The sequence below is a fragment of the Pyxicephalus adspersus genome, chromosome 5 (assembly GCF_032062135.1).
Source record: "Pyxicephalus adspersus chromosome 5, UCB_Pads_2.0, whole genome shotgun sequence".
Classification (NCBI taxonomy): domain Eukaryota; kingdom Metazoa; phylum Chordata; class Amphibia; order Anura; family Pyxicephalidae; genus Pyxicephalus; species Pyxicephalus adspersus.
In genome coordinates this window covers 47,575,529-47,595,712 of record NC_092862.1, presented here as the reverse complement: position 1 = coordinate 47,595,712, position 20,184 = coordinate 47,575,529, and the positions used below count along the sequence as shown (strand labels likewise).

Genomic DNA, 20,184 nt, shown 5'->3' with positions numbered 1-20,184 from the left:
AGCTGCATCTTTTGGCTGTATTCAATGAAGAAAACATAATTGGTAGCCTCATGCTAAGTGTTTGGATTCCCAGGTGTGGATTTGTAAATCTAAGTCAGTATACATTACAAATATATATGCTACAAATTATATTTTATTGCTAGCTTCATAATCCTCCATAATACACAGTAAAGCTATCTGTTTATGATATAACTAATTTCATGCCTTTTATGCATTTTTACCCGAGGTGCTGATCATCATGTTATTTGAAATTAGGTGCACACACATCCACACAGAAGCCTGCAGATTATAATGAATAGAAATAAGTCACCAAATACTGCTGCTAATAACAACAGGGAACAGTAGTAGTTGGACATATTTTTTAACCAGTCCAAAAAAAAATCCTTGCTGCAAAAAGCAGAGACACCCAGCAATCGGTTTACCTGTACACATGAATGCACCTCCATACATCAGCTCACCTATTCATCACATGGAAATGTCTGGTCGGTATGAGATTATTATTCAGTAAGCATTGAGAAATAGATGTTCATGAAGAGCAAGAAAACTTCATATTTATTCTCATTTAGCCTGTTAAACACATCAATTAAAACATTTTGTTGTTTTGATAAAATACCTGTCCCGTCATGGATACACTATGGTGAGTGAACATTGTCTCCTAAGAAAGGAAATGTATTAGGCTATATACACAACAGGGAGGTGGGGGCAGATAACAAGTGATACTCTGCTGTAATGTCCTACATAGGAAAGTACAGTGCTTGTTCCCTCTTGGTTGCCCATTAATCTGCCAGGACAAACTGGTAAATGACATCGGGGACGGCTGTGTACATGCTAGAATTCAATCATTGATGTGTATATGTAGGCTAACTTCAACTTTACCTTCAAATTTAAAGTGGACCTAACTAAAACCAGAAATGCTCCTGCTTCAACACTTTTGCCACATCTAATTTAAATTACAAAAGATGAAAAAAAAATCTGATATGAGTAAAGATATTTTATTTTAATCTTTTCCTGGGGCTTTTCACTCCGAATCGGGCCAAAAGGTAGTTCCCTGCTGGGCAGGGTATGTCATCGGAGCCCATGATTAACAACCACACATGCTACTCTCATGATATTTCAATTTGGAGTAATAGTGAACAATACCATTCTTTTACGCATGCATAGAATCAGTGAAGACAGCATAAAAAGCTGTTGAGAAAGTGAGTGCTGGGACCCAGCAAAGATGGTCCCAGCAGTGGGCCAAAAAATAGGTTTAAGGCTATGAACACATGTAAAAATTTAGACTGATGGTGATGGAGGTAGACCCAGTTCTGTTCCATGGAGAGGAGGAGCGGGGTGGTGGAGGACAAGTTAGTGGTACCCTGCTGTACAGTAATCCATTGACATACATGCATAGTGGTCATTCCTGATTGTCGTTCGTTGATCTGCTGTGGCAAACTGATAAATGATGTCGGGCGACCGCTATACACGTCAGATTCTTTCCTAAGATGAGTATACCAGTTCGTCTTAGAGCGATGATTATCTATATATGCAGCCTAATTCAATACCTAGAATTATTATTTTTAGTGGGGCATTCGGCTTTAAGGACTGTGAGCTGCAATACATAACATTTTTGTTCTTGGGTTTAGATACTTTTTAATTAGAAGCTTACTTATCACTAAAATAATATTGTTCTTTCAGTTCTTGGGAAATTTTATGGTATTTCCTGACATAAATTATTTTTAAAGAAGGATAGTAGATAATGTAAATGTTAACGAAAGGCCCCCCCTTGCATTGCTACTAAAAAAACCCAAATGAAAAGTCGCAAAAAATGACAGTGAATTCCCTAAGCAGATGTTTCTTATATAGTCTTTATGTCATGCTGTAATTATTTTCTTCCCAGTATGTCTTCATGCACCAGAAATATAATTATCAGGGCCACTTTGCTGTAGCTATTGTTCCAATAATCTTGGTTAATGTACTTAATATCTAATGCTCATGCATCTATAGTGAAGTCTTGGCTGCTTACCCAAGATATAATACATGTTTTGTTTCTAATTTGCTTTCTCTCGCATAACTTCAGAACTTAGTTCCATAATTCTTTCTGTATAGCTCTTTGTACTACAAGCATGATAGCTCAGGATCCCACAAGCCTGTTCCACTCTCGTCTACAGCATACTAATGATTGACCCCTGGAGTCCTGAATAAGCCAACCGCATTTTGGATACTACAGCGCAGCTAGCAGCTCTGAGACATAACCGGTTAACCCCTGGGGCATTCTGTACATTCTATCCAGGAACAAAGTTTTATTGTTGATTGTTCATTAACTTTCCGTGGAAGGCATCAACATATTTTGCAGTTTCTCTTTTGTCTTTCAGATATATTTTTCTTTTCACTTATTTACCCGTTTATCCTTCTAAACAAAATATATTTTCTGCAGTGGAAAAATGAACAAACATATGAACGCTCATTGCTGAATGTACGCCACACACAACCATGTGATAATGATCTTATAAAAGTAAATTATTGTTTACAGTCTATAAAGAAATTGATTTTAATTTACAGTTATTTATACAAAGTTCTTTCAGATACTCCTATAATGATATAACCATTGATGCTTTCTTAAAGCTGAAATCCACAAAATATTAAAGAAGCCATGTATGCATAAAGAGCTGAAATCTGGGCAGATTTGAAAGACGCAAAAATCAGCAATATAATGATTAGTAAATAATTATTACATTTTTAAATACAAGCATTGCTGAAGCAGAATTCAACCTCAGCCTAAGAACTGCAGGAATTGAATGCAAAAGGAAAAAGCAGTACAAGCAGCTAAACAGTTCATTTGCAGAAGAATGCTGAATATAGCAAAATAACAGAAAAATACCTATGCTGCTTTTACTTTAACTGTTTTGTAACAGGCTAAGGGTTGGTTTAGGAACACCTGGGCTCAAAGTAAGTGGCTTGATTGATGCTTTAACTAGAATAAAGAATAGCAAAGTCACTGACCTTCATGTGCTGTCTTGCAAGGCTGTGTATTTATCAGGACTGGACGGATAAAACTAAAATTCTTTGGTAGGTTAAATAGCTCCCATAGATGTACTTCATCTGGGTTTTCAATTTAATATAAATACATTTTTTTTTCTTTGTTGACCCAATTACTCAGGAATGTTGTTCATTACTTCAAGTTTTTCTGTAGTTATTTCATTTTCTAGAGATTGGTTTAGGTTTGTACCATAATGGCAGATGATTACCTCATTAGATGACCTTTTAGATTATCTCAGAGGTCCCAACACTTTGAACCACAGGATAATAATGGTCTTCAGACAGCTTTGAACAGTTCTACTGTTTGCCATTTGTTCAGATGTCATGGGAAGCTTTGAACTGCAATCTTCATACAGATGTGCTGAAAGAAGACTATAAACAAGGATTTATAATGTAGGAAGTTTTTAGTTCCTCAGCCTGTTTGAGCATCCTACATATAGTTCGATGACGCCTATACATTGAAATGTCACTTCTCATGACACTTTTAGGTTCCCGAATATGTTGGATTTAAAGGGGAAATAATAGTGTATTCAAAACATGCATGTACTTAAAGATTCCGATATGTTAAATCTACAAATGAAAGCATTTTGTTATATAATAAATAAACCCACTCGTAGAGAGAGAGAGAGACAGAGAGAGAAATACATGGTTAGTACTTTATAAGACACTTTATAAGATTACAAGCCTGACTGCACTGAAAGTTCTAAGTATTCAGCAAAGGGTCAATGGGCGGCCACATGACTTAAAAAGCAGGGGTACTGTAAATGTTTTGCATTTATTGGTGATCTTACCTTCTGCCGTGGTTTTGGTGGGACACAGTCCACCTTTTTCAAGGGAGAAATACCCCACCAAACCTTTGGATCACCATTACTATGAAATACATTCACAATAATTATTCTTTAAGTTCATTGACCCATTGCTGAGTACTCTGAATTCTCACTATGTATACTGGAAGCTGTAATATTATACGGCTTAACATTCTCTCCCTCTATCCATTTTTGTATGAATGTATATATATTAATGAGAAATGTATGCATACTGTATATATGTATCAAAGCCCCCAACTGCCCAACTTTGATCTCTGTCATTGTCAAGTATATCCTTGCCCAGCATACAAGATTACTGACTGTAGGTCTGAGGCTGTTACTTACGGCTTGGCTGTTTTGTGGTAAAGTGGCACTGCAATTGGGATTCCAGGCAGTAGATCTTTGACATTTAACAGGAATGTTCTTAAGTTTAGATCATAGATCCACTGCCAACAGTCATTAAAACCCTATACCTATAAATAGGCTGTAATTTAATAATTTATCAATAATTTATCTGCTGTAGACCACGTGTTCTATCATTTATAATCACACCATGCACATAGAACCTGATTTAATAAAGCTCTCCAAGACTGGGGAAGATTTACTTTTATGCAGCGATCGTCAACTGGTGGCCTGTGGAGAAAATTTTGGTGGTCCGCGGCTCTGGCCGGTGCACCCTCAAGCAGGGTCAGGAGAAGGACCTTCCTCTTTGAGCGACATCCTGCTCCCCTAGATATGCGGTCCGTAGCCGGGTCCGAAAAGGTTGGCGACCATTGCTTTAATAGGTGAACCTGGGTGATAAAGCATTTGTGGAATGAAACAGGTCGAGGACTGAAAACATTTGCTGACAAGTAGCAAATTAAAGGAAAATGTATTTAGGAAATGTATTCCAGGTTTAATGGATCACCCAGGCTCACTCATGAAAGTGTATCCACCCCAGTCTTGGGGAGTTTTAATAAATCAGAACCATAGTGTCATGCTTTTTGCTGCAATTTCTAGCTCTAAATGTATTCCTTCATGATAATGCAATTTGTACAGTGTAAAAACTGCTGTGGCTGTTGCAATTTTTGAGACACTGTTCTGTTACACTTATCTGTTATGCATAATGTATAATAGAAATAATATATATATATATATATATATATATATATATATATATATATATATGATATCCAAATGTTATTGTGTTATAAAAGTGGAAAATTCTATGATTTATTCTTTGTTAGTTTTTGTGAGTTATTCTTTACAAATTTTGAATCCTAATTAAGTAAAAAAGAATATGTCTTGTCTGGATTCACACCTTGTAATTATGACAAAGAAATGGCACTATAGCCTAGGGGTAGCTGTTGATTTAACTGAATGTTGATAACAAATATTGCTAATATAACATTCCATTGTGGTTTTTTATCTTCATTTCGCTTTGTTATTATTTTTAAGCAGGAGGTTGAAATTGTCTTTGATTGTCACTGACTGTTTTTGAAAAGTCAATATAAAATAAAGCTAAAAATATTTTCAGATTTTACATTACTTTTTGAAAGCAAAATGTGTCAACAGAGTACTACACTGTACAGGTGTGTAATATGTAACACAATTGAGTTAAGCTGCATATACAAACTAGATCATTGTAGGGATGACTGCTGTACATTCCTATGCTGAGTTACATTTGTTAGCCATTTCTATCTGTAAGTTTCAGCAGAAGTCAACATTTACCAGGCAGGACAAAGTTCTTTTTATGTTAATTTATGGTGATCCTATACTAACTGTAGCCTGAGTTTCATGTTCGTAGCTGACCGCAATATAACCTACCATGGTGTTTCCTGCTGTAACCCAGTCTTTTGCAAGAACTTCTGTTTATTGGATGTTTGTTTTTTTATGCCATTTCCTAAGTTTATTTACATGTAGTTTACATCTTTGTTGATCCAGGAAGAGCCTTTAATCAAATTAAATTCTATTTCCATGATTCAGTTTGTAAAAAGCTTTACTTTGGAAATGATTCCAAAGGATCATATAACATGTGACACTTACAAAGACCTTTCTGGATTCTGTCCGCAAAGATGGATATTGATTTCATGCATTAAGTAGAATACAAACACTGTAAAACAAGTTGGCTTACTTGACATAACTTTCTAAGCTAACTTAAACAGTTAGCAGAAAGACATAAATATGAGGAGTGGAAAAGTAAACATCCTTTGTCATTTTTCTTGGTAAATCAGCCATGGATGCCTGGAGGAGATGCTCCCGGCTGCCCAGTGATAGTGTTTCTGAATCCCACTCATTTCCTGTTCACTAGACGGAACTCTTGTTCTTTGCCAGGTGTTCACAGACTCCAACTGTTTTCAAATAGCCCTTTAAACAAAAAACAGCAGCACCTTTTTTGCTTGTTAATGCATTTGTTTCCCCTTGAGTTCTCAGCAGGCATGGAAGAGAGATAATGACTGTTTATTTTGTAAGTAGTGTCCCACAATGCAGAAAATGAGGAAGGAGGGTCCAGGTAATGGAGATCTAAAAAGCTCAAACAGATGTGATGGTATTTACACAGGAGAGCAAACAATGAAGGTGGATGTAAAGGTATCAATAGAAAGACCAGCGGATGTCTCGCTGAGATAATGGTCTGCAAGTCCTTAAGTGTATATACATGTCACTGGGAAAGTAACCCAGGGTTTTCCCACAATCGTTTCCAATGATCGAAAGATGACATACAGCGCCATTCTGTTCTATTGACAGGGGAGGGGGGAGAATGAGTAAGTGGCACCCCACTGTGCTCTCCTCCCCTCAGATTTTTAGGTCGTTCGTCTTCTGTCCTTTATGAGTCCACTAAGACGGATCCATGAAGAATGTTGGATGGCCTCAGTACACGTCAGATTTTTGTCCAAGATGATCCCTTAGGCTTGTATAGGCCAAGAATCATCTGACGTGTGTACATAGCCTTAGGTTGCAATCATATGCATCGATGAAGGAACAAGCACAGGGTTCTCCCCAGGCCCTTTTAGCTGGGCGCACCACCCGGCACTTTTCAGCAGCCACCCTGCTGTTTTTGGGTGGCTACTAAAGAGTTTGGTCACAATACAGGGGCTGCCACCCGCCTACAATTTCTACCCACCAGGCTTAAAAAAATGTCTGGGTTGAGCACTGAAGCACTGTACACACAGCATCATTCTGTTCTAGGGAAGGGGAGGGGGAGAATGATCGAGTGGCATTCTTTCACTGGTATTATGGTCGCTCACTGTTGGTTGTTCATCGATACATCAGGCCTGACCTCGAACAACCACTGTACACATGTTACATTCTTGTCGGAGACAAGAACAACTATTCGTATTGGGTGAGAATCCTCTGGCATAGTACATAGCATAGTACATAGCAAGTACATAGCCTTAGCAGTGTAGATATTCTTCCTAAAGCTGGCTAAATGCCTTTTAAACCTATTGATCACTTGTCTTCAATTAACAATAATCTTTATAAACAATTATTTAGTATGGGAACCTACCTGACTAGATACATAACTGAGTAAGAATTCTACTACCTAGTTTTATTCGATGGGAATAATTGATACTGTAGATAAAAAGAGTAACCCTTATACTACTATTTTTCCTGTTTATAATTACACTAAAATTGTATTTCAGGTACAAAGCATAGCATATTAGAAATTAAAAAGAGTTAATTATTGTTTAATACACATGTCAGATTCTCGCACAAGACTAGCTTGTTTCGATAAGTGCACCGTAAGCATAACCTCTTTATTCGGGTAATATATTAAAAAAATGACATTTTTATTTTCAGAGGTAGAGGGGGCCTTACACCTTCCAGGGCCCAATGGGCAGAATAGCAAGGATGTAGGAAGCTAGAATGCTTTGCATTTCACATCCCCATTTCATATTTCTCCAGAGCCCTATTGTGTCTAAAAACTGCCACAGAAATGATTCCTCTGTAAACAAGAAAGTACAATAACATTTTCGCTAAGGAATTTGTGGTGGTGCAAATGAAAATGGTTGGTGCTTCATCCATTCATTTGTTCTATTGTCATAGAAAACAATCATTAACAATCCTTTCGAGCAATAATTACTGAGGATGTGTATCAGGCTTAAGACTGTTTAGCAATTGTGATACTATCAAGAGATAAATTGTTTGGCTTAAAGCAAAGCCATTTGTTTTACAAAGGATTTAAAATAACTAAAATATTTAGCTTAGTGTCAGTTTAATTTATTAGTGCAGAATGGGAATGACCTAGAATTTCCTGTGTTCTATAGTATAGAAAAACTTTATCTAAACAGATGAGAAAAAAGGAAATGTATACCACAATAGGGTTGGATACCTAAGTTATTCAAGAATTTTAATACAACTTCATCTCTACATAACTCAAAAATAAGCCAAATTTTATAATCAGGTGGCATTAAAAAAATAGTAAAATACATCGAACTTTCAGCTTCTTAAAATAAGCTTATATTTCACTTTAGATAATAGTTCAGAAAAACTTTGTAGATACTCAACTCAACTTATACATCGGTCACAAAAGCATGTGTTTTGTGCAAATTTTGGTCTTCTTTTAGTGAATGCCCACAATCTCCGCCATTGAAAATCACCATGAAAGGCCAGATATATACTTATAAGGATATGATGCCTAAGGTGGCTCTGAACTCTGGGTGTGTGACGTGAAAAAGTGAAGCTTTTTCGGGGTACCACCATCTAGTCTGCCTTCCCAGATCTTATGTTGACAGCCAAGTCCCAGTCTGAGTTGTCAAAAGCTCGAGGATAAACAAGACAAGGCAAACCCCGTGATTGCGTATGATTACATAGGAACACAGTCTGTGCTACTGCAACATAGACAAGGACATGGCTGGCATTTTGCAATCCAAGTCCGGTCTTTAAAGCTATTTAAAGTAGAACACAAAAAATGACACTTACCTTTACCAGTAGAAAGGCATAGATGCCTCTGTGATACTAGTGGAGTCATTTTGCACTGAGCAAGCACAAGACTGGCTGACGCTCTTCTAGAAATTATGGGTAGAGGAAAGCCAGTGATGTATTTTCTTCATTAGTTAATTTCTGAGCAAATCAAAAGAATTTGCTTTGACCTTTTCTTTATCATGTAAGTTAAAGCAGCGTTGTACAACTTAGAGAAGTCTATCAATATAAGTTTTCACCTAAAGCTACGTACACACTTCCAATTATTATCGTTGGAAAACGAACGACGAACGTTCATGCACGATATATACGACCGATCGTATAGCACCGATCCTGCACATAGAGTTAACGACACGATCGTTCGTAGATATTGTACACACAATAGATATGATCGTTTGAGCGATATTTATATAGCGCCAACATATTACGCAGCGCTGTACATTAAATAGGGATTGCAAATGACAGACTAATACAGACAGTGATACAGGAGGAGAGGAACTATTTTAATGATTTTTAAAAATGATTTATCATTCATTACCATTTAAATGTATAACTGTTTTCTTGCTCTTATTAGGAGAAATAAAAAATAATTTGCCTTTTTTAATTCATAGTAAAGTATGCTTTGTACCAGAAATAGAATTTAGTGTAAATATAAATGGGAAAATTGTAGTAGTAACTTTATACTTTTTACCCTACAGTTACACATTTTTGTTCGTATTCTTCTAACAAAACAAAGATAATGAAATTCCTACTCAGTTATGTATTTTGTCACGTAGGCTCTCATACTAAATAATTGTTGAAAGATCTAAAGAGTGTTCAATAGGATTGGCCAGCTTCAGGAGAGAGATATCCTTCACTCTGCCAGCACATTCAGATTGAATGCAATTGATTTAAAGTGGCTGATGACATAAAATTTTAGGCTATATTTTTTTTATTTTCATATGTATAGTTACCTACTGACAGATCCATGTAATACATATTTCTATGTTGGTATTTGCATCAGTTTCCTGGGAGTATGTCATTTTTTCTTTACCTGATTTGAACAGCAGTTTCCTGGGATAACCTAAAATGATTCTTTAACTTGAATAGGACCCAAGGCTGACATGCTTGATGCTGGACTTCTCAATTGTTTTTTTTTTGGTTTGCCCTGCCTGGCCCGTCTGTCTGTCTGGTCCGTGCTCTAGTTACGGAAGCAATCACGCACTTCAATTGCCAAAAATGCTTTGGGATTCTGTTATCTGTATTCATGTTTCCAGAGCTCTAAAATTGCCTATCTTGCAAATTCCTCTTATTATTCTCAACAGCTATGTCTGCTTGTTATGTCTGTGTCTCCTGCTATGTCCTGATAACTTATCTCTGCTGCTTTTTGTCATAGCAGACATGAATATTTTCTAACTGGTGTGTGTTAAGAGATTTTTTCAGAATTTTATTTTGCTTTTGGTTGTCTGTTCTAGACAGCCTATCATCAAAATCAGTGTAAATCTTAACTGACAAATCAAAGGTACTCATAGATCAGGGCTTGACAATGTATGTTGTTCTATCCACAATATGGCCGAAACTGGAGTATGTGTAGTATCCCATTTTAGCACCACAACATCTATCACTACCACCCTTAACTACACCAGGACTGTATACATTGTATGATAATGGCCATATAATTAAAGTTTTCCTAAAGCGTATCTAAACTCAAAATTTTTTACTTTACATAAAAGGGTAGACAACCCTTTTATGTAAAAAATACATTTTGTTTGTTAGTGTTTTTTAAGTGCAACGCCCTTTTTTGCACTGCACCACCCCCTTAACTCTTGATCGCCTAGGCGATCAAGAATGAATGGGAGCGCAGAGCCTTCTGGGATACCTACGTCACGCATCCCGGGAGGCTCTTGGCTGCTTCTTCTGTGCATGCCCAGGATGCTGAAAGGAGCCCTTTCATCAAAAGGTAAAAAAATTGCCAATCTCACACATGCAAAGTGAGATAGACAATTTGTGTTCCCCATCTACATCACTTGATTGGGTGACGTATAAAGAAAAAGAAAGGAGAAGATGGTGGCACCTGGTGCACCCTCTATACAGGGCTGAAGACGGATGCCAGGACGATGCAGGACCCGATGGCAGAAACCTCCTGATGGATAGACTGATCTGGGGGATTGAAGGTGTGATTTTTTTGTTTTGGGTTAGTTTTGGGTTTACTTCCACTTTAAGTGGAGAAATTTGGGTGGAAGTTAGGCTAATGTTCTCCATACTGTACAAGAATATCTGGGACAACTCAATTCTCAGGGAGACAACTCAGGAGGACCTGTGGGGAAATGACCCATATGAAAAAAAACACTTAAGAGTATGTCTAGAAAACATGATTTCATGGTCTCTGATGAATCTCAAGCTTCTGAAAATAGTATTGTCAACAAAATTGCTGGTGTGTCAGGAAAATATGTGGGGAAGTGTCTTAAGTGAAAGGTCATGCTATTTTGCATGGGACGTTCTTCATGGGTTCTCCTTTTTGTCAGCAAGTAATTGAGTAATGAAAACCTTTTGTAGGGCAATTTTAGACTTAATGAGTATTTACCATTGCAGTGTTTTACTTTTATTTTTTAAATTAGGTTAAAGTTATAGTTTAAAAATGTAAATATCATCACATTTATTGTTGTCTTTTCATTCTAGGCTTGTTCCCTGCAATTCTAAACTTAGCCAGCAAAGCAGACATCGCTGCCAATGCTACCTGTGGTGAAATGGGACCGGAAATGTTTTGCAAACTTGTGGAACACGTACCAGGAAGAATAGTCCGAAATGCACAATGTCGAATTTGTGACCAGAACAGTGTTAATACAAAGGGTGAACTCTTTTTTTATTTATTATTCAGTTTTGTTTGTTTCTAATTATTCACATACATGTGCACCAAAACACAAACACATTCTTAAATTTTGTAATAATTGTGGTTAGGAATAACTTACTGATTATTCATACTATGCTAAGTTTGTATTTACACTTGGTATTACTTATAAGTGTTTCTTTGTTTAGTTTTATCCTGTTGAGTTCAGGTTCTACTGTTCCTATTTCAGAACATCACCCAATCTCCAAAGCTATTGATGGCACGAATGACTGGTGGCAGAGTCCCAGCATACAGAACGGCAGGCTATACCACTGGGTCACCATCACCTTGGATTTAAAACAAGTAATTATAACATCAAGTTTGTTTTCTTTATGAACTGGCCTGTTTCATTTTGTTTTACTTATTGGATTGTTTTCTCTTATTTTAATTTTACTTTTCTAGTGGAAAAGTGGACTTGAAATCATAGTCTGACATTCTAAAATTTTTGTCAGACCACAAGTGAAAGTTATACTGTCAACACACTAGAAATGTGTTTTGTCTCAATAGCCCACTAAGTATTGGGATCCAAGCAAAGCAAAATTGCACTGGCTGCTGATGTGCCAGCCACATCCTAGATGGTTTTCAAAGTGTCAGACACATCTCAGTGGCATAATCAGAATAGTAGCAGAGGCTGCCAACTCTGAAGGAGGTGTAATTGGCTTGCCCTACAATAATTCTTGGGCCCCTACAGAGGCTTTAAAACCCATTTACTGCTTAAGTGCTAACATGCAAAGTGCGAGAAAAGACACCTAGGAAATTTTTTTACAATAAAAGTGATTTAAATGAATGGTGCATTAAAGCCTCCTGATATCTGGGCAGTGTGATGCAGTGTGTTACTGCATGAACATTAAACTGTGATGCTTTACAGTAGCTCATACTATTTGAACTGGACCTGACCCTTTCCCCTAACAAACATGGTAGTGTGGTCTGGGGTTTGTTAGTTTGGAGATGTTAAGGACCAGAATTGAGGACATCTGTGTTCACCAAGTTGACCCCCTACTGCTGTAAGACCTCCTGCAGAGGCACTTTGATTGTGTTGTGTGTCTTCCACAACTACAGTGTTTTTTTTAAACACTTAAAACAACTTAGGGATAGATCTTCTTTGATATTTGATATAGCTGAATGCTGAGCATTTTTGTTTTTTACGCTTGTAAAAAGGTGCTTGTAAATAGGTTCGGATGTTTTCTTATCCAGTAACTGATTTCTTTACTAGTGTGATTATACCTGAATGAATCTTCCAAGGAAGCCTTACACACAACACAAAACTTTACTACTTTTTACTCACCAAACTTAGTGGCCTAATTTAGTATCAATAGGCAATGGTTTGATGGATCTTTAAAGTGATGTTGTGAAATTACTAGACTCTGACAAAAAGAAATACCTCACGGCCAGAGAATCAGGCCTGGCTATTCAATAACATGTATCTTTAAAGCTTTGATCTGCTATAATTACAGAGTAACTAAGCACCTTCGGGAGCCATCTCTTACATGTAAACCTTGTTCCAGCTGGTAGCACACTATAAGATTCATTTGAAATTATAATCAAGGTGTAATCAGTCATGTACACAGTGCATATGAATCCAGTCACTAAACTCTCATATAAGATTGATAATGTAAATGTAATTGCAAAAGTAGTTTCCAGAACTTTTAAATCTGCTTCATTCACTAATTTACTGCCTAGTAATTCAGCCAAGAAAGTCCATATTCCAGCAGTCCCTGTTATAGGGTGAAACTATCTTTAGGATGAAACATGGTGAAACTTCAGGGTGAAACATGGGTTTCCTATGTAAACTCAAAGTGGTTGTTTCAATATACATTACACATGCAAATGACCCAGTCTTTGCATAGTCAATGCATAGTTAATGCAGTATATGGTCAGTAGAATAAGATATAGCCAGTTGACTGGGGTAAGTGGCCTAAAGGGGCAGGAATTATAAATTCTGCATTTGTGCTATTTTTTTTTTTATGGGTTGTGCATTTAGGCTTATTGTATCGTTTAGGTTCCTAGGGTGTTCTGCCACTTCATTTTTCTCATACTCAAAACTATTTATCTTGCTGTATGATGTTCTAATTTCCAATGTATATTTTCACTGAACACCTGACAACACATTGTCTTCCTAGACCTATAAATATTTATTTCTAGTCTATATCATGTTTCCAATTGATACTTTTACTAACAGACTAATTAAAGTCATAAGTTCTGTGGCATTCAGTCTCTGTATTATCTGAACTTAATCAGCCCAGAATATTTAATTATGTTAGTAAACTTGTCAATATTGGCAGGATTTATGTATTTCATCCAAAGCATTTTTGCTGCATAACCAGGCACATTTGCAATACCAATTCACATGATCTTTGTCCATTAATTATTTATACCTTGTTGTAGCATAGTGAATCATTTAGCCCCTGGCAGATTACACTTCAGCATCAGTTACAGCTGATGATTTAAAGGTTAGTTAATATTTGAAAGACCTGCAAAGATTTACATTTTAATCCCCTGGGACCAAATTATCTTACACAAATATTGTCAATGACCTGCAGTAAAGTGAGGTGACCTGGAAAAACTGACTTCTATGGGAAACTAATAGAGATTTCTCAAACTGCTTTCTTCATATGTTGTTGCTGTTTTTAATAACTAATCTAGTTGATTTAAAAATAAAATGATATAGTAAAATAGGGAAAGGTTTATTCATTTTACGAATTATGAATTGTAATGTTGAGAACACCCTGTGAATTAAATCATTTGTTTTCAGTAGCTTAACGTGCTAAGCCACCAATACCAGAGGGCATGTTTTAAAATCTCAATACTGGTTATGGGCACTCAAGCAATATGGGAATATTATATTTGCATTGCCAGTGGGGAGAATGCCCCCCATACATTTGTGGTAAGACAGACTAAAGAAGTCCTTCATGCAGGTTGCCCTGCCAAATGGTGTGGGCCTTGGAACTATGCAGGCACTATCCTATGGGAGGTCCATCAGCCACAGCTCAAAAAACTTTTTTAGAGGATCCCAAGGGCTCCAAATAACCCTGGTTGAGGATGGCTGTTTTAAATGACCCAGACCCATATGCTAGTCAAAAGGGGTTTGAACTAGTAAAGGAATATTGACTTTTTACTTAGCAAAATGAATGATCCCCTTGTAGGGAATACTTGGCTTGATGAATAATGCTCATGCTAATTTTAATTATTCATCTGCAATCCACGCGCAACAATTGTCGGTGGAAAGGAATAATTGACAACCGATCGGCTGATCTTTACCAAAAAAAGTGCACAATGACTGGCCAACTACACCAGCGAATGAGGAAAGTGGCTGAAAAATTAACGACCATCTCGGCGGATCTGATTGAGCGACGATCGTTTGCAATATATTGTGCGTACGGTCATTTAGTTATCGTGGATGGTTCTGCAGTACACTGGTTCTGTAGTGTATTTACATTATTGGTGGATTATATTCGAATGATCGAATCGTTACAGCATGTACATGTTTGTGCACTATACGATCGTTCAAAATAATCGTGCATAATCTTTGAACGGTCGTCAATCGTTTGTTTTGCAATGATAATTATTGTGCATGTGTACGTAGTCTAAGTGTATTGCAAGAGAAGTGTTCTCCCCATTGTTTTAAGCCGGGTGGGAGGAAACTGTAGGCAGGTGGGGGCACCTCCACTGTGACCCAGCTGAAAAGTCCCAGGGCTGGGGAAACACTGAAGAGTCTATTATTTTTTTTTTTTGTTTGTAAACCAACCCTAGAGTATTAACTGGAAAGCCAAGGAACTATCATTTTCTGAGAGTCCAACAAGCCACATATTTCTTTGATGTACTATAAATTTGGATGTAGCATTGTTAGCATGTCTGGGTGCCAGTTGCAGGTTTCCGCTCACGTCTGGTAAAACTGTTGTCACCTTGACAGTAAGTGAGTTGAAATGTCTAAATCTCTGAAAATACCACCAAGGGTTTTAATCCTTCCTCATTCAATCCAAAACTCAAACAACATTTTTGGCTGGACAAGCTTAAAAAAAAGTGCAAGAATCTGTGATTAAAAGATGATATACGGTATTCTACAAATGGTAAGCAGTAGTACATAGCTGTCTTATAATTAAAAACTCCTTGCACTTTCATTCTGGGCGGCCGTACAAGTTAGCATTTGCTTGTTTAAACACATTTCAGAGGATTTGGAGTACTTTGAATGTAAGCAACATTAAAGTGTTTTATGTTTCCAGAAGAAAGAATGCTTATGCTTTTCAGCTCAAGCATGACTTTTATTTCAAACTGCTTATAACACAGACAGTAAGAGGGGACAGTTGAAGGATTTAACAGCATTGTTCAATGAAAATTAGCAGCCACACGGCTCATCCATTATACTGAATGCAGGCATTTTTACTGCCAGTAGACCAGACTCCCATTATGTGTGATGAGGCTTTCACAGGCATTCCTTCGGACCTGCATCTCCCAGGTCACATGACTGTGCCGTGTCCAGGGTTACTTTCTGCATCTTTTATTCTCAGGGTTCTGTTTTGTTAATTGAGATGTGCTAGCATAGAACACTGGCAAAGAATACACATTAATATTGTGTGGCAGAAAACATTGCATTAGCTAAAGAGAATGCATTAGCCTGGCTTCAAGTATTGCATATATTTGAAACTACCAGAACTCGACAATGTGAAAAAGTGAATAGGTAGGTATTGTTGAAGTCAAAAACAAACTTCCTACATTACCCTCAAAGCTAAACTCCAGCCAGACAACTACATTTGCAGTTAAATTTACATATGGAGACTTTTTACTTGCAAAAGGCAAAAATAAAAAGAATCTCTCAGGATTAACACAGTGCAGTCAGACAAGAGAACAAGGTTGGTGAGCTCACTTTTCTGAGACCCCTTACCACTTCCATCCTGCAACTGGAGACTAAAGGAGCAACAGAAAAATAGTAAGGAACCTTTCTGCTGATCAAATGCTATTTGCCTGGAACTATAAGATGTCTCTAGACATGTGGCTACAAATGTTTCTATTTGTATCTACAGCTCCAGTTGTTACCAAAGTTCAACTATGGACAGTTTTATGGCTGAAACAGGAAAGCAGACGTTTCAAACTACTGAATGATGATAAATATCCACATATGAACATCCAAATTTACATCTTGGATAATGTTCATAAAATCTGCTACACTTTACAAATATACAAATCTTTACCATTGAGCTATGGTATTCAGTAGGGGCTTAGTAAAAAAAGGTTTCAAAAGTCATAGCCATGAACTGGCCTCACCCTGCCAGCTGCACTGCTGTACTTTTAACATACCACAAGCCCTTGCAGCTCACTTGATATGACCAAGTGCATAAAGGATCCCTCCTGCCTTGTGCAGCTATATTATTGGCACCTTAGCATTCTTTTGTCATGTGCATGTAGAGGATGGTAGAAAGGTGGGGGGTCTGATCCCAACTTTGTTTACCTAGGTTTGGTTGTCATTGGGTTTTCCAGGTAACAGGGTATTGTTAATTACATATTTTATAAAAATAACAATAAAATTATGTGGTATTTTTAGGCAGAAAAAACATATGCCCAAACTTTGTGAACAAAGAAAATATTTTCAAAAATTTTACGTGATGCAGAGTGAATTCATGACATTACATGGAACAAATACCAAAGAAATAGCTAGTATTTTCTCATATTATTAATACTATTGTTACTGGTCTTATCGCTTTCACTGCATGAGTACAGTGCATGAGGATTTACAGTTAGCTTCATCAGCTGAAGCTTTGTCCACCTTCTTAACTCTGGAGCCCCTGAAAAAATACAGTATAATGAAAGCTGATCGGTCATCTATTTAACTAGCAGAAAAGCATTTCAGCAATTAGATATACAGATAAAGGTTTCTGTGTTCCATTTCCTATTCATATATGATTTCATTAAATGTGAGCTATTTGTAAAATAGTATTATAAGAGTCATACATTACATATCACTGAAAATCAACCCCTTCAATATCCCAATTAGAGTGGAATACTATATAATAAAAACCTTTCCCTTAACTCCTTATTGTCCATATAGTTATCCTACATTCTCTTGTCCCAAAGCAATTGGAATCTAACAGGACTGATTTTAGTAGTATGTATGTGCTGATCACCCAACCCTAACTTCAAAAACTTGCATTATACTCACCCGAGAGGTGTCCTGCCAACTCTTATATATACATATATCTTTACATATACGCATGTGATATATTTGTTTGGATGGCAACTTCCTGCTGATTGCATCACTTCTTGACTTTTAAGGTCTGCCTTGCTGAATAATATTGGGGTTCCCAAAATGTACTTAAAAACTGTAGACAAGTTTTGAAAAGCAACCACTAAGCTCATAGACAAATTCTATCCTTGCAGAGTCTCGGCTATACTGTTCATTAGTTCTAAATTTCTGATTTTTACAAACTTAAACAGACGATGAGATTGTTACACCCAGTAACACGTTTCATAGGATACATATGATACATATATTTAGACTCATAGTATGTGTGCTAATTTATGACTTGTTCATTCTAGCTGTATTTTCAAAAAGCTAGCTTTTGCATTCAATCTCAGCAGCATTTAAACACATGTTGAAACTAAAATCCTGCTTTGCTTTGTCATAAATGCTTATAACCCCAGACATGCTAGGTCCAAGGAATTCAAGGTTAGATCCAGAACTGTCATCCACAATCCCACTGTAAAGTAAAGTAATGTAAAATCTACTGCCCTGCATTTGATGCTCCGTTCAAACACCGGAACACAACACTGTTCATACCCTACTTTGTTGTCTGTTGCTGTTTTGAGTACTGTACTTGGCAGATTTTATATGAATCTAAAATCCATAAAGATGTAACAAGAACAAAGCAGGTCAAGCTAATGTTTCCATTTCTTCCGCGTTATCTTTAGATGTGCTGAACCTTTGAATACAAATATAAGAGTGCAGCATAGGCTTGGAGAAGCTCACAGGGTTTACTGTGTAACATACAGTTGTGTTATTGGCACTAGATGTTTTTTTTTGTATACAAAGAATGCTATACTTAATATTAACCCTTTTTTATTGTATATTTAAAATGTTTGAACCAATCAATGTCTTTCCTTTAGGTCTTTCAAGTTGCCTATATAATCATCAAAGCAGCAAACTCACCAAGACCTGGGAATTGGATTTTAGAACGTTCTGTTGATGGAGTGGAGTTTATGCCATGGCAGTATTATGCAATTAGTGATACAGAGTGCCTGACTCGGTACAACATTACACCAAGACTGGGACCACCAACATACAAGAGAGATGATGAGGTTATCTGCACATCATACTATTCAAAGCTTGTGCCACTGGAGCATGGAGAGGTAATTTACAACCAATTCTGTTATATTTCCTTTCCTCTGTGATATGATTTATAATGTATTGTACATAACAAAAACACAAATATTACTTTATTTTTACAATACAAGGACACAGTGCATACAATCAATACGTGCCCATCCTCTTTACACAGAAACAAACATTTTGTGAACAGATATTTCAGCTCTTTGATATAGGGAATGCTGGATCAAAAGCCTACATTGTGCATAGGTATGAGGTACACGAAACACCGAAAGAGTTCTGTTTTCTTATTTTAAAAGAATTATCATTTCTAAAACGTTCACCCTCTGCACTGCTGCATTTACCCCCCCATCCCCCCCCCAGAATGCCTGAGCTTACTGTATACCATTGTATGGGCATGTTTCGATGCTGTATTCCGTCTTTCATGTCATACAGATAAGAATACATGGAAAACAGTTGTAATATTAGGGATAATTTGAATAACCATGGAGTGCTTATAGATAACCATGCACTCCAAAAGTGACTCCTTTTCTGTATGAGTACAAATAATTAAATTCATTGTATTGAATAAAGGGCTAAACTGCATGCTAAACAGTTTTACTGGTTGCAAATTTACAGAATATGGTATTTCATATATAATGTGGGTACATGGCGTGTTCTCATTATAACTAAATATTAAAATTGCTTCTCTACTACGTAATATTAATATTAAAACATTTCTTCTGATTAAAATGTAACAATAAATTTAATCAATCAATTTTTTTTTTTTTTACATAAACAGATCCACACCTCTTTGATTAATGGAAGACCGAGTGCTGAAGATCCATCTCCAAAATTGTTGGATTTTACTTCCGCAAGATACATTCGCCTTCGTTTGCAGCGCATTAGAACTCTTAATGCTGACCTCATGACCCTAAGCCACAAAGATTTGAAAGATGTGGATCCTATTGTAACCCGAAGAGTAAGTGTTCAGGGTGGTACTTGTAGGTGGTAAATATTAGGAGTATGATGAATTTGATGGAATATTCCAACTAATGAACCGCCCTTGCAGTTTAAACTATGGATTAGAGTAGGAAACACCTATGGTACATTATTCTTAATATAAGGGCCTTTTTTATTTCATTACCTATATACATTATTTTTATAACTATGATTCAAAATAAATGACAGCCAATCTACCGTATTTTTCGGACCATAAGACGCACTTTTTTTCCTCCTAAAGTGGGGGGAAAATCAGGGTGCGTCTTATGGTCCGAATGCAGAGGTACAGGGGCAAATTT

At 36.8% G+C, this 20,184-nt stretch overlaps 1 protein-coding gene across 2 annotated transcripts in view; it reads left to right on the top strand.

The window, feature by feature from the left end:
* LAMA1 (laminin subunit alpha 1) overlaps nt 1-20,184 on the top strand; it is a 101,600-nt gene that overhangs the window by 9,351 nt on the left and 72,065 nt on the right. The window contains exons 2-5 of one of the 2 annotated variants that reach the window (XM_072411412.1): nt 11,382-11,552; nt 11,780-11,892; nt 18,685-18,927; nt 19,686-19,865. In XM_072411412.1, the coding sequence (XP_072267513.1) occupies nt 11,382-11,552; nt 11,780-11,892; nt 18,685-18,927; nt 19,686-19,865 (707 nt within the window). Of the gene's footprint in view, nt 1-11,381; nt 11,553-11,738; nt 11,893-18,684; nt 18,928-19,685; nt 19,866-20,184 lie in introns of those variants that run through there. The other variant, XM_072411413.1, reaches the window with a different exon arrangement.